General features: G+C 38.1%; 1 protein-coding gene across 1 annotated transcript in view; it reads right to left on the minus strand.

Annotated features, from left to right (window-relative positions):
• Positions 1–13806, minus strand: part of CDK13 (cyclin dependent kinase 13) — a 34843-nt gene that overhangs the window by 11370 nt on the left and 9667 nt on the right. The window contains exons 3-7 of the mRNA XM_033165899.1: positions 10704–10874; positions 8911–9050; positions 7642–7812; positions 4224–4413; positions 874–930 (exon numbers count right to left, since the gene is read on the minus strand). Of these exons, the coding sequence (XP_033021790.1) occupies positions 874–930; positions 4224–4413; positions 7642–7812; positions 8911–9050; positions 10704–10874 (729 nt within the window). The remainder of the gene's footprint in view (positions 1–873; positions 931–4223; positions 4414–7641; positions 7813–8910; positions 9051–10703; positions 10875–13806) is intronic.

The raw sequence follows: 13806 nt of genomic DNA on the forward strand, positions 1-13806 counted from the left end.
GGGCTGTTTGCTTTGTGTGGAGGGTCATTCAATAGCATGAGCAGTCTAAATCAGGCTTCCTCAACCTCGGCCCTCCAGATGTTTTTGGCCTACAACTCCCATGATCCCTAGCTAGCAGGACCAGTGGTCAGGGATGATGAGAATTGTAGTCTCAAAACATCTGGAGGGCCGAGGTTGAGAAAGCCTGGCCTAAATAGTTAAAGCACGTGAGGCTTTACTACGGTCATGAAGTTAAGGCCACTGAACTAATACAGGCACAGGTTTGAGAGTCGGTAAACAGCGTTATGGAACAACTCTCTCCATTTAGATTAAATAGGAATACTGTATATAATTTGCATTTTATTTTTCTCCTGAAGTGATATTCTGAAAAGCTATATAAAATATTTTAAATCAGCCAAAATTAACAATAAGTAACATAATTGTGTGACATAATTAAATACGAGTGGAATAATATAATATATATTCTAAACCTAAGTATGTCCATTTAAAAAAGGTATACACAGCAAATCAGACCTACACTAACAAACTGAGGTTTTTATAGACTATAAAGTATAAAAAAGCTCAAGAATGTAAGATTTCCCCACATTAATTCAAATGATATAAAACCACATAAATAAGCAAAATGGGTTAAAGTCATGGAAGATAACTAGGGTTGCCATATTTTGAGGAGCAAAAAAGAGAACATATTTGCCGACTTCTACTTTTAACTATGGTTTGCTATTAGGACTCTACTCATAAAAAGAGGACATGTCCTGGGAAAAGAGGACACATGGCAACCCTATAACTATTTTCTGCTACTTTTATTACAGAACTTTTCGTAACGCTTCACCTGGCTTTTGAAATTTGCTTATGAGGAATTAGTATTAGACTTACCTCTCCTCAGAACTATACAGCCGAGCAAGCCCAAAATCTGCAAGCTTGATCTGCCCTCTAGTGGAAAGAATAAAGATTTTACATAATTTTTAAATATCTAAACAAAGGGTGTGAGGAAATGAAATCAGGAAAAAAATATAAATCCCTGCATGAAAAAAGAATTTGTAGCAAATCTTAATGCTTATTAACTAAAACTTAGAGCATGTATCACAATAGATAGAAATAGCTGTACCTACTTAAAGTTCTAAATGGCTAAGTTGGTTAGTTTTCCATACAATATTATTAATATTATGAAACAACTTTCATGTTATGACAGTAAGACCCTCAGATGGGTCTTTTTAAGTTTTACAGCATGGTGTGTTGTTTACATACCACTTTCAAACATGGTATACTGTATAGTTAAAACAATATATAATACAGGTAAATGATGTAATATAAACAAAAAATTACAGAACAACAGTGCAGCAGTAATAGAGATAAACCCCAAGTAAGCCACCTTTACTTCCTTACAAATTGCAACAGCAGCTCTCTGAGGTCTTATAAGCAGTGGGTCCTGTTCCTGCCCCCTCCACCTTACATGCAGTGAGATTTATATTATTTTATGTATATACCTACTACTTAAGAGATATTTTAAAATTTAAGCTATAAAACTTTCCTAAATAAAAATAAATAAACTTTGCATACACAGAAGACCCATGTGCAGAAATGGTGCTTTGTGTGAACTGAGAACATAGTTCCACTATTCTGCATTCAAATGCTTAAGATTGTGCACATGCAGAAACATGCCTCTATTACTGTAGTGGACTGATAGCATGTCATGTATTATGCACATATAGAGCATTCCACAAATGGGGAGACACTACAGAAAAGGCCCATTCTCGTGCTGCCACTATCTGGACCTCACGGGGAGGCAGCCCGTGAAGGAAGGGCCTTAGATGATGAACGAAGAGTCCAGGATGGGAAGAGACAGTATTGCGGTCCTAAGACATTAAAGGCTTTATAGGTCAAAACCCGCACTCTGAATTGGGTCTGGAAGCTAATTGGTAGTCAGTGCAGTGAGGTCCACACTTCCTGTTTCAAGTGGTCTTGCAGATGCCTGCAGCTGGGAAGCCTGCACACATGACTTCTTTTATTGACCATTCCGGGTTGCACAACCACTGCCACAGTGTCGTTTCTCCTGGCAGATCAAGAGGAGCAGATGACTGGGGCAATCAGAATAAGGTCCACTATTTGACTGCTGATTCAGGACCCTAAACTGTGTTTTATATAACCGACTTTTATTTTGTTCTGTGTATATCGCAATGCTTTTTGCTGCTATGGCAGACGGCTGATGCAAATAAAGTTTCATTCATTCATGGCACCAAGGCAATATCACTATTTGTTCCCAGAAACCATATTGTACATGGAACTCACTATATAGTTGAGGAAACAACTGTAAAACTCTTTGAATTAATCAACTTGAGGGAGTAAGGAAGAGAAACATTGAAGCAAACACTGCATGTATAGCTCACTGCTTTAATCCAGGGGTGGGGGAACCTGCAGTTTGCAGGTCCAATTTGGCCCAGTACAAGTCCCCATTTAGTCCACAAGGCTGTTTCCCCCAAACCATGTCCACCTGCCCAACACCCCACATCAGATGGTTCTGGTTTCCCCATGGGAAACTTGATCCCACAGCCAGTCCCTGCAGAAAGAAGGTCTGAAGTTACCTCCCACCAGCACCATTACAGACTCCTTCCAAGACCTGTTTGATGCTTTGAAGTCCTGAAGATCATTGCCTGATAGCACTGTGATGCCAGGCAATTGGTCAGCCAGTTAAATTTGGCCAGTGGAAAAGGGAAAGTAAATATTCCATATCAAATCCCTTGCTATGTATCTTGTGTGAATACCCAAAGGTATCCATCCAATTTACCACTAAAATATTCATCTGCCAACAAAAAGTTTGTCCACCACTGCCTGTCCTACTGTCTTTCCAGATCCATTCTGCAGAAACTCAAGCTTAAAGACAAACCAGCTCATTTGAAATGCCTTACAGCTAATGATAATTACAAAATACCTAAAAACATAATCCTGCCAAGACTTCCTAGTCTTATAATAATTTCATTTTTATATACAGTACTCAATACAATTTAAAATGCCTGAACATGGCAAGACAATAACTTCATCTGCCAATACATAATACTGCAACAGTAAAATGTATTAGTCAGGGGAGATTCTTGAACTTGATGGCAGCTATACAGTGAGTAAAGGGCTCTATTACCGGTAATATTTTCAGTTTATTTTTGGTATATTGATTTCCTTGCCATTGTACATTTGTTTGTAAATTTTCCTGATGCATTAATAAGTATTGGCATCCAATGAAATTGTTTTGCCATTATTAGGGCATTTTAAAATTGCATTATACCGAGTGTATAAAGTAAAGTCAAAGGACAAATAAGCCTTTGGAAGATTTTGCTTTTAGGCATTTTGTAATTTTATATTTGCTTTTAAGGAACTTCAGCTCTCCAAATTAGAAGCCTATTTTCTTACAGACTTGAGCAGCAAGCCATTCCAGATGAACCAATTATTCAGTCTTTATATAAGTCTGATACCTGTGGGTATTCTAACAAGATAAGCAGTTGCATTTGTTTATTTCATAAAATTTATACACTGTTTGACTGTAAAAAACAAACAAACCTCAAAGTGCTTTACCAAAAAGATAAAACAATCAAATTATCAATAAGAACAACAAACATTTTCAAAAAAATAAAGTAACAATAGACTAGAACTCAGATTAACTTTCTAAACGTTTAGGTAGGCTTGCCTAAACAAATATGTTTTAAGTAGGGGCCAAAAAGGGCACACTAAATGTGGATTAAATTATATGGATTAAATTATGAAGTTCATACGATTAAAAGTGCTATTAAAATGCAACAACATTTCTTATAATAACCTGAGCCTAGACTGATTTGTTTGTTGTTAGGTGTCTTTGGAGAAAGCGTGTATTGTAGTGTCTGATGTAGCTCTCAGCAGCTTTAAAGCGAAGTGTATCACCAGTGCAAATAAAATTAGTAAAATTAGTAAAAACAAAAGTCTTGAAGCACCATCTGTCAGGGATGTTTTAGTTGCAATTCTTGCACTACAACGGATTGAACCTGATGTCCCCTGGGGTCCCTTACAACTCTATTATTCTATGATTCTACCTTGAAGACAAACACATTTACTATGACATAAACTTTGGTGGACTACTGTCATCAGCCTATTCATCTTCAGACTATTAGCAAGCTCTTTATCAACCTGTGTTAATGCAAGTTATGATTTATCAAGACATTTCTGCATTTCTAACATCTGTGTATACAAAACTGAATGAATACCTGTTGTTTAGTAAGATGTTGGAGCATTTAATATCTCTGTGCAAGAAATTCTTCTTGTGACAATAATCCAAGCCTTCCATCAACTGCCTCATGAATGATTTAATATGACTTTCATCAAAATGAACCAAGCCAGATTCTAGGAGCCCCATCAGATCATGATCCATATATTCAAACACAAGGTAAAAAGCACCTGTGGGGAAATTTAAAATTTTTTAATTTTTGAAGACAACTGTTGATTCCATGCACTAAAATGAAATTTATTCAGTTCACTACTTTGACATATGCTGCCAAAATGTTGTAACGCATATATTTCTTAAACATATTTCTGGAGAGGGAGGGAATTTACAAACCTATTCAGGACACCATTCTACATTTCAAGTTGGAATACCAATCTTTACCTCTGCACCTATTTTCATGGGAGTTGGAGGAGATAAACTGCAAAGATATATTGTATACAAAACTGTTATCTGCTTTGACAATGGAGATTACAGGCATGGATGTTAGAATGACACTCACAACAAAATTCTACATTTTGAGTCTGATCCCATCTAAACTCCTGTACCCATTTCCAATGAACCTATGGTTTGATATCCTGATTTGTTTCCACACACAAAAAAATGGTTAGAATCACACTTCTCCAAGTTCACCCATCAAAGAAAACTGGTTAGTTCTAAATCAGAGGTTTTTATCTCCTCATCACATATGCAAAAAGAAGAATGCAAAAGCTCATACAGGTCTTTTTCCACAATGCTAAGCTATCTTCTATTTCAACAAGGCTCCATCAGTGTTGTGGCAAGATAAAATCTCTCTGAGATACTGGAAAACTGCTGCCAGTCAGTGTAGACAATACTGAGGTAGTTCGAGTCAATGGTCTCTGTATAAGGCAGTTTCCTATGTTCCTAGATATTGTGTTGTATCTTTATAAGACACTTTCCATCTTGCTGGAAATGCAACGGGAAACTGCAAAAACACTCCAAGGTCTAGTATTATTGCAAGTAAGCTAACATTCAAATGTACTGTATTATTTTTCCCCCATTGTAAAACGAATCAAGATCCAACCAATAAAAACATAGGGAATGAAATTGAATATAAATCCCAAAAACCTTTTCTGAAAGGTGTTTTTTCCTCAAGAATCTCAATATACGTTTGAGATGCTTCCACATCAATTTTACAGCGTGTATATAACCTCATGAACTCACTGCTTAAGGTTATCCAACTGCTAAAATAAAAGATGAAGCCATTTCATGATTACTGTACTTCATCTAACTCCAGTCACTTATATTCACAGTTCTACAGAATAAAAGCTGAAGAAATGCCTCTTAATGACCAGTCAGTTACACTGAATTCTCCAATCCCTAATAGACTTCCCATTAGTTCTGAGAGAGCCAAGTAAAGCAACTCATCTACAATGAGAACAGAGAAGGAACTCTGCAGTGAAGCTTCCTCTGATAGCTGCATGACTGCTGCCAGTGAAACCTTCCAAGCTTCAAGCTTGCGCTAGCACTCAAACAAACAAAAAAGTTCATGAAGACCACATTTGATTCACAGGACAAAGACTGTAAATCCTTTCAAGAACAAATCTGCAGGATACGGTAACCTCTGCCTTTAGCCATATGGTTTCACATGACTGCAAACTGATTAGACTAACGTGAATCCATACTTTTTAAGTCATTATCTCTTCAGTGCTTTCTGGACTGTGTTTCTGAAGCAGCTTTTTACCATTTTGACAAATCTTTCATTAAAAACAAACAAACCTCAAGTACTACGTATTTTCCCAATCTGAACAAACCAATTGCTACATAAACAAAATGAAGTGTTTCCACTTTGCCTACTTTACCTAGCCATTATCTGCACAAGAGGGGGTGGATAAAAATACCCTCTTACCACAGCCCAGGCCATTAAAAGCCATTGAAACCTTTCAGGCCAAATCACAAAGTCAAAGATTAAGAGAAGATCAAATTTACCTAGTGCAACTCTCCATTGCAACCATCTGTCTGCCACATGCCACTGCCACCCTAACTGAGATAGACTAGAGCGCCCTGAGCAAAGAGCAGAGGATTGAATGCCAAAGAACTGACACAGCCATGTTCTAGCCACATGCTTAAGGAAAATTCTCAGACAACATCCCTCTAACTCCCAAAATGACAATCAAACAAGGAACCATTCCAAAGATTTACTAGACACAAGAATAGTTTTTTGAAACAAAAGAGGAACCAAAGTAATGATCTAAGTGAGTTCAGATCACAACTTGGCTAAAACGTTGACCCTACTTGCTAATCCTTTAATATAGCCTTCTCCAACCATGTGTCCTCCATGTGGTTTGGACCACACTTCCTATCAACCCCAGCCAGCAGGGTCAATGGTCAGAGATGACAAGAAGTGTAGTCCAAAACATATGAAGGGAACTAGGTTGGAGAAAGCTGTTCTAAAGGTATTTTCCCAAGAGGAAAGCAAACGGACAGTGGAGCACAGAATGGGAGGGAAGGGGAGGTATAGAAATGGGGGTTATAAAAAAGAAGGGAAGTGGCATGGGAATGAAGGTGAAGGTGAAAACAGGGCTACTAAAGTGGATGCAGAATAGGAGGAAGTGGCTTCCTAATTGGGTGGAAGGTGCAAAGAGGCTTAGTAGTTCCAATGTGTGTGAATATGCAAGAAGTTACCATTGGGTGGTTGGTGTACAAGGAGCAGACATGAATATGGGAGTGAAGGTGCAAAGCTGGTGCAAAATGGAGCTGCAGAACAGAAGAAAGAAGTGGCTTTAAAATCGCATTGGGAAGGTGAAAAGGGATCTTAGGAGTTGTGTGGCGTGGGAAGGGAAAGCTCTAGTGGGTTAACATGGGGGATTTACTCAAGTGAGAAAAGTTTCTACACCCCTTCAAAAAATGCCCTTGGTGATTTTTGTTTAGTGTTGGGATTTTGTTTTGCCGCACGTCCCAGAAGTTATTATATAGGTCTGCCATATGTCTGGGATTTCAAAGGCAGAATTCAAGGCAGTGCTTTGTCCTGGATCTTAGAGAAGTCAACCGAAAAATTGCAACAACTTTCAGGGTGTCTTGATTTCTACTTTTTGAAATATGGCAACCCTATATTATAGTAATTGCACTACTTGTGATTTTGTTGTATTTGTGGGTATTCACTCTTAGAAATCTTTAAAGCTCAGAAAAGGGGGATAAATATATTTTAGCAAGGCATATATTTAAAAAATGCCAATTCAATGAAAAAAACTGAATAGTATATAGGATGCTATTATCTTGCTCATATTAATGTGGGCAAAGGCTTATAGCATGTCTCTTCTAAAGAAACCATGTTTATATATGAAGAAGTGTGCGAATTACATTACAGCTCAATAAATGCTCATGCTACACTCAAATAAGGTGCATTAAAATCAGGACTGCTAACACAACAGTAGTCTACATACCTTTGTCTTTCTTAAAATCCAAAGCATCTTCCTTATCTGTTACTATTTCCTTCATGTTGATTATGCTTTGGTGAGTAAGTTGTCGAAGAATCTTAATTTCTCGAATAGCTGTAATTGGAAAGCCTTCCTTCTCATTATCCAACCGTACCTTCTTCAGTGCCACCATTTCCCCTATAAAATAATGTTTTTATTCTATAATGATGTAATTTCATTCAAGTCAGAATTTCCTGTGGCTGTTTGTATAATGTGAGACTATCGGGTATCTTATAAAACTAAAACAGAAATTTACTGCATAGAAAATGAAAATGAGTATATTCAAGCAGTTTCAGTATGCAAATCTCTATGCAAATAAAACAAGTTAAAACTGCTTCTACTACCACAATGTCACTTTCTCATTTCCTTTTAACATGCGTGACAGCAATCTTTGCTGCAAACCACTATGCAAGGAATAACTCAAGATGTTCCACATATGCTTTTCTGCATGGACTTGGTTGCTCCAAATCCCATTTCAAAAACCATTTCATTTTGCCCACTTAACTTGATCCAGCAGGTGGAAGATCCTGTTTGTGGCTATGGAGAACAAGGCCCATTACATAAGCTTAGAATGAAAGGTCTGTGCAAACATTATGGTGTAAATTCAAGTTTCACCTCCAGATCACGTGGTCCATCAACTCCAGCATTTTGCAATCCCATAGCAAGGTAGCAATACATTTATTCCACAATTATCAGAGATTGGGAGACACCCCATGTTTGTGTGGGAATGTCACCTCACAAAATAAGATTTCCCCTTACTATATTCATCCCTTTGTCTCCCCCCCCCCAACCCCAGCTGTCCTGGACTGTTCCCCAACCCTTCAGAGAACATTTGGATACAACTGGATGTCACATATTTATTTTAGCACTGGTATTATTTACCCAACTTTCTATTCCTCCTCTGTCTCAATAAGCACTTGAAGTCCATAACTGACCCTTTTCCCATTCAATACTTCTGCATTCAATATTTGCACTTGGGTGCACATGCTCAATTCCACACATTTTACTATATCCATGGACTAAGCTGCACACTGGAAGAAGTGTGAAGACTCACAGATTCTTGAACTTTCCTTAAGGGCTTGTAGCCTAAACACACAATCATCTCAAGTACTGTCTTGCAGCTGTGGAGAATTATTGCATAATATATGCTCAGGAACTTGACAAAGACACAAAACATGCTGTGGCAATCACACTCAAAGTCAGCTATTTCTATGTGAATTGATTTTGAAAGCTTACCTGTATCTTTATCTCTTGCCTTGTAAACTTGCCCGTAAGTTCCTTCTCCAATAATGCCAATGATATCAAATTTATCAACACAGCGTTTCCCCCAGTCAATTTCTTTTTGCTTTGTTTCACCATGTCGTGGGCCACATATCCTAGCAGATAGTAAAATGCAATTTGAGTGCATTTTCATATCTATATAATAATATTGTATAGTTGGATTTTTGGTTTTTTTAAAAGATTTTACTGATTGTGTTTATTGTAACCAGTTTTAGTATTTCTGTTATGTTTATAAGTCACTTTGAGCCATTTCCATAAGTAATATGTATAATAATAAAATAATAATAAAATATTAATAAAATTCTCCTTAGAATATCTGCTCTTTTGTGCATACTATGACTTCAGCATTTATTTTCAGTCCAAACAAATGCTGCCATTAACCACAACTGTCATTTGCAATTTCTTTTAAAACCCTATGACTGTTCCATGTATCCCTGAGGGTGTTGGTTTGCATTTACTGCTGATACTGAGCAGATTTTCAAAAACATTCTAATACAAAACAAGGATCATCTGTTTTCTGGGAAAACTAAAAAGAAACTCTTTCCGTAGAAAAATGGAGAAATGAAAGGATACATTATCTCAACCTGTACCAGTCAAATGCAGGTGTGGATGGGTGTTTTAAACCCAAATATGACTTGTTAAATTGCTTCATTACCTGTTTCAGATACAGTGGTATCTTGGGTTAAGAACTTAATTCGTTCCGGAGGTCCGTTCTTAACCTGAAACTGTTCTTAACCTGAAGCACCACTTTAGCTAATGGGGTCTCCCGCTGCTGCCATGCCGCTGCGGTGAGATTTCTGTTCTCATCCTGAAGCAAAGTTCTTAACCTGAGGTACTATTTCTGGGTTAGCAGAGCCTGTAACCTGAAGCGTATGTAACCTGAGGTACCACTGTATTTCACTCTTTATTCCTACATGCAGGTCCTGCTATCCATCTGCTTGTTATCCTCAAATTTACTTGTCCAAATACAAAGAATTGTGCCCAAACCTCACTACACACACGGCTCATTCAGATATCCAAACAGCCAGAGTTTGCCTACTTCCTTACCATTAGGTCTAGTCACAGACGACTCTAGGGTTGCGGCGCTCATCTCGCTTTACTGGCCAAGGGAGCCGGCGTACAGCTTCCAGGTCATGTGGTCAGCATGACTAAGCCGCTTCTGGCAAACCAGAGCAGCACACGGAAATGCCGTTTACCTTCCTGCCAGAGCGGTACCTATTTATCTACTTGCACTCTGACGTGCTTTCAAACTGCTAGGTTGGCAGGAGCACAGACCGAGCAACACCCCATTGTGGCAAGCCCTAGGCTCTGTGGTTTAACCCACAGCGCCACCCACGTCCCTGTGATGAGGCATACTGAAGATTAAATATATGTTTAAGGCATATATTTCTGCCTATAGATCTAGGTGCAAAATGGTGATAAAGCTTTGTTATATCGGTATAATGAAATGGCAGCACACAACTGTAGAAATGAAAGAAGGCTGTTCCATTAACTGTTTACAATCTGCCAGCGCATCTAGACTTGTCAGTTTTAAAAGTACATGCAATCACAATTATGCTAACCTACTTCACTATTAGCTCCTTTTACTTCCTAAAACGAGTAAAGTATTAAAAAGCAGCCTTAACAGAATCCTACTATGAGTAAGCTACCAGCATTTCTTATATTCAATAGCTCAAACAGAGATTTTAAAGTGATAGCCTATGGAAATGAAATACATGTATTATAGAAAAAAAAGAACTTGTGCATACTTCGGTCTCTTTTTAAGATGTGGCTGCACTGGTGTTTTTTTCTCTTCCGGACTTCTGGATAAATCATCTCCTCCAGGCAATTCAGGTGGCAGTGGCAGATCTTCAAGCAAGTGGCGCAATTTCTTCTCCACTTCTTTTTTAACAGCTTTCACAGAAATGCTCCCTTGAAAACTGGAGAAATATAGACAAATCTTTGATAGCTTCCCATTTCAAAGCTGATGCCAGAAATCTAAGTCAGTTTTCCTTCTCTAGATTTACATTTTGAAGAGCATTAATTTTGAATCAAATTTGCAACTATGTTAATAATATTAATAATCTAATATTAATGTTAATATTAGACTAGAATTTGAGGCTAGAGCATTTGCCTAATCATTCAGAAATTTAAATAACAAGCATTTTTCAACACAACTCTGACATATAGGGAGCTCCAGCTAATTTGGGTATTATCTGTTACATGTTCACCTGGGAGTATATTAAGATTTATTTTTCTGAAACTTATTTGGCTATTACACTCCCTACAGCTGGGGTGTAATCAGACCCATCCGGTCTCTCCATTTGACCTGTGAGGCCATTTCTACCAAGCCATGCCCACCCACCCTCCAGCCAATGCCATATAGGACATCAGGTACGAGCAGGTAAGGACAGGACTTGGCCAAAATGATGTTTACAGATGCTGCCGATCACCTGGTCTACAGTGTCTGCAAAGACCTTTTCAAACACCAGGGCAAGGTAGCACTCCGAGAGGACTTCTGAAGACCTCTGCAGGCTGAAAAGGTCACCCAACATAATTGTGGTGCCAGGTGATTGGCAGGTGGGTAGGGGAATCCATCAGGCTAGAAAGGTTCCTCAGCCCTGCCTCATAGCATATGAGAACCAATTTCTTCAGTGTCTACCTACATGTTGTATATAGGACAATTAAGACTGGCTGTTATGGAGGGTTCTCAAACAAATTTCTAGTTTGAAGATGCTTGTTTTTTCCATGTCTCCCTTATTAGTTTAATTTTTTTTTAAAAAATGCTGTATTTACAAAGGCTCAAAATTCTGAATTTTAAATGGTCTTAAGTTTACATTGAATAAATAATGGTAAAATTCAGTTGCAATGCGAAAGTTAGTATCTTCTGGAATAACCTGGAGAGAATGGTATTTTCATTGTTCTTTTTGTTTTTATTCCATATACAGTCAAAATTTGGTTGTTGACCATAATCTGTTCCGGAAGACTGCTCGACTTCCGAAACATTCAACAACCAAGGTGCGGCTTCCGAATGGTTGCAAGAGCTTCTTGCACTCAAGCGGAAGCTACGTCGGATGTTTGGGTTCCGAAAAATGTTCGGAAACTGGAGCATTTACTTCTGGGTGTTCGGGAGCCGAAACGTATGATAACGGAGGTGTTCGGGAACTGAGATTTGACTGTAGAGTGCTTCCACTTTTTTTTTCAATACACAGGTTGATTGGATCTATGGATATATTAATATAATAAGCAATAACACAATTCAGGAACATGGGCACAACCGGGGGAGGAGGCAGGGGAGGTGGCTGCCCTCAAAATCAATCCCGTATTTTCTGGCGTATAAGACAACTTGGCATATAAGACGACCCCCAACTTCTCCAGTTAAAATATAGTGTTTGAGATATACTCGACTCCAGATTCTCCACCCAGCGTATAAGACAACCCCCGACTTTTGAGAAAATTTTCCTGGATTAAAAAGTAGTTTTATATGCCAGAATATACAGTACAAATCTGAGGTTCTGCCCCCCTCAACGAAAGTCTGCCCCCCAACAAAAATCCTGGCTACGCCCATGTTCAGGAAGATAATTTTAAATATGACTTGCTTTTATTATTTATTTTGGGTGGTTTGAATACCAGATATACTTGCGCATTTCCCAGGTACCACAAACGTTGCAAGAATTTTAACTTCTTAGCTAGTTCAACTTTCTTTTTAAATTGTTGACTAATTTTCTGCTGACAATCTTTTGAGAATGAAACATATTTGATGTTTTCATATACATATGTACCATACTTATTACATTAGGTTTATCAATCTTATCTCACGTCCAGCTATTGGTAGATGTTTTGGGTTCATTTTATTAATCAATTTATTCAAATTAAATGTTTCTATACACTTTCTTGCTTATTCATCCATTCTTTTTTATTTATTTATTTATTTATTTATTTATTTCTTAAGGTTCCAAGACAAGGCCAGAACTGCTGCGGAACTGTGGAGAATTACCAAAGGTAAAGAGGAAAGCAAAGGTAAAGGAAGGTGGGATCCATCTACTTATGCCCTCCCTCACCTGGGACAATCTATATGGCCAAAAAATGAAGGACACGGTTGCCAAAAATACAACTCAATTCAGCTATCACATTCTATTGTGTTTGTTACATTAAAGGTTTGTGTCAACCTGGCAAGGAGGCAAAGACAGGCTCAGACACAGGTTTGGTTAATCTGAACTCAATAGCATTTACTCAGAAGTCCAACAAGGTTTCATTCCTAAAAACATTATTGCACATATAATGATCATCTTCAGTTTCCTCATTCTTACTCCAAGAGAGAGAAGACGTTTGCTATATCAGTTCAGCAGTTGCAGCTATCTTTGTAAAGAAACCATTGTTGTTCACTCCAGTAGCAACTGCTCTCAATATGTTCACTGCCATAGCTAGCCACAAATAGAGTTGTTTGCAAAGAAAAACAACTATTGAGGAATTATAGCAGGTGGGAAGAAACAAAACATGTGATGGCGAATTCCTTCAAGCTGTGATTTTATGCACTTATATGTACTAAGCCCCACAGAATTAAACAGGAATGTGCTTGTGCATAGGACATGTAAACCTCTCTTGTAAGTGTGAGAGAGGCAAGAGGCAAGGTGGGGACTACCAAAAAAAAAAAAAGAGTAGTCCGAGTCTGCGTTGAAAGAGAGGCCGAAAGGCATATGAGATAAACTTCACTGATTTCAGTTCACTGATTAGGTAACAGGTGGGAGGTGCTGAAGAAGAGTTGCATGAACTGGAGTTCACTGGCCAAAACATTGGCTACAGGCTTCTAGTAACATTATGATACAGGTCCACACGAAGTAAATGAGAAAGAGGTAAAAATATTTTAAGACT

Source organism: Lacerta agilis, chromosome 12 (genome assembly GCF_009819535.1).
Source record: "Lacerta agilis isolate rLacAgi1 chromosome 12, rLacAgi1.pri, whole genome shotgun sequence".
In the NCBI taxonomy this organism is placed as follows: Eukaryota; Metazoa; Chordata; class Lepidosauria; order Squamata; family Lacertidae; genus Lacerta; species Lacerta agilis.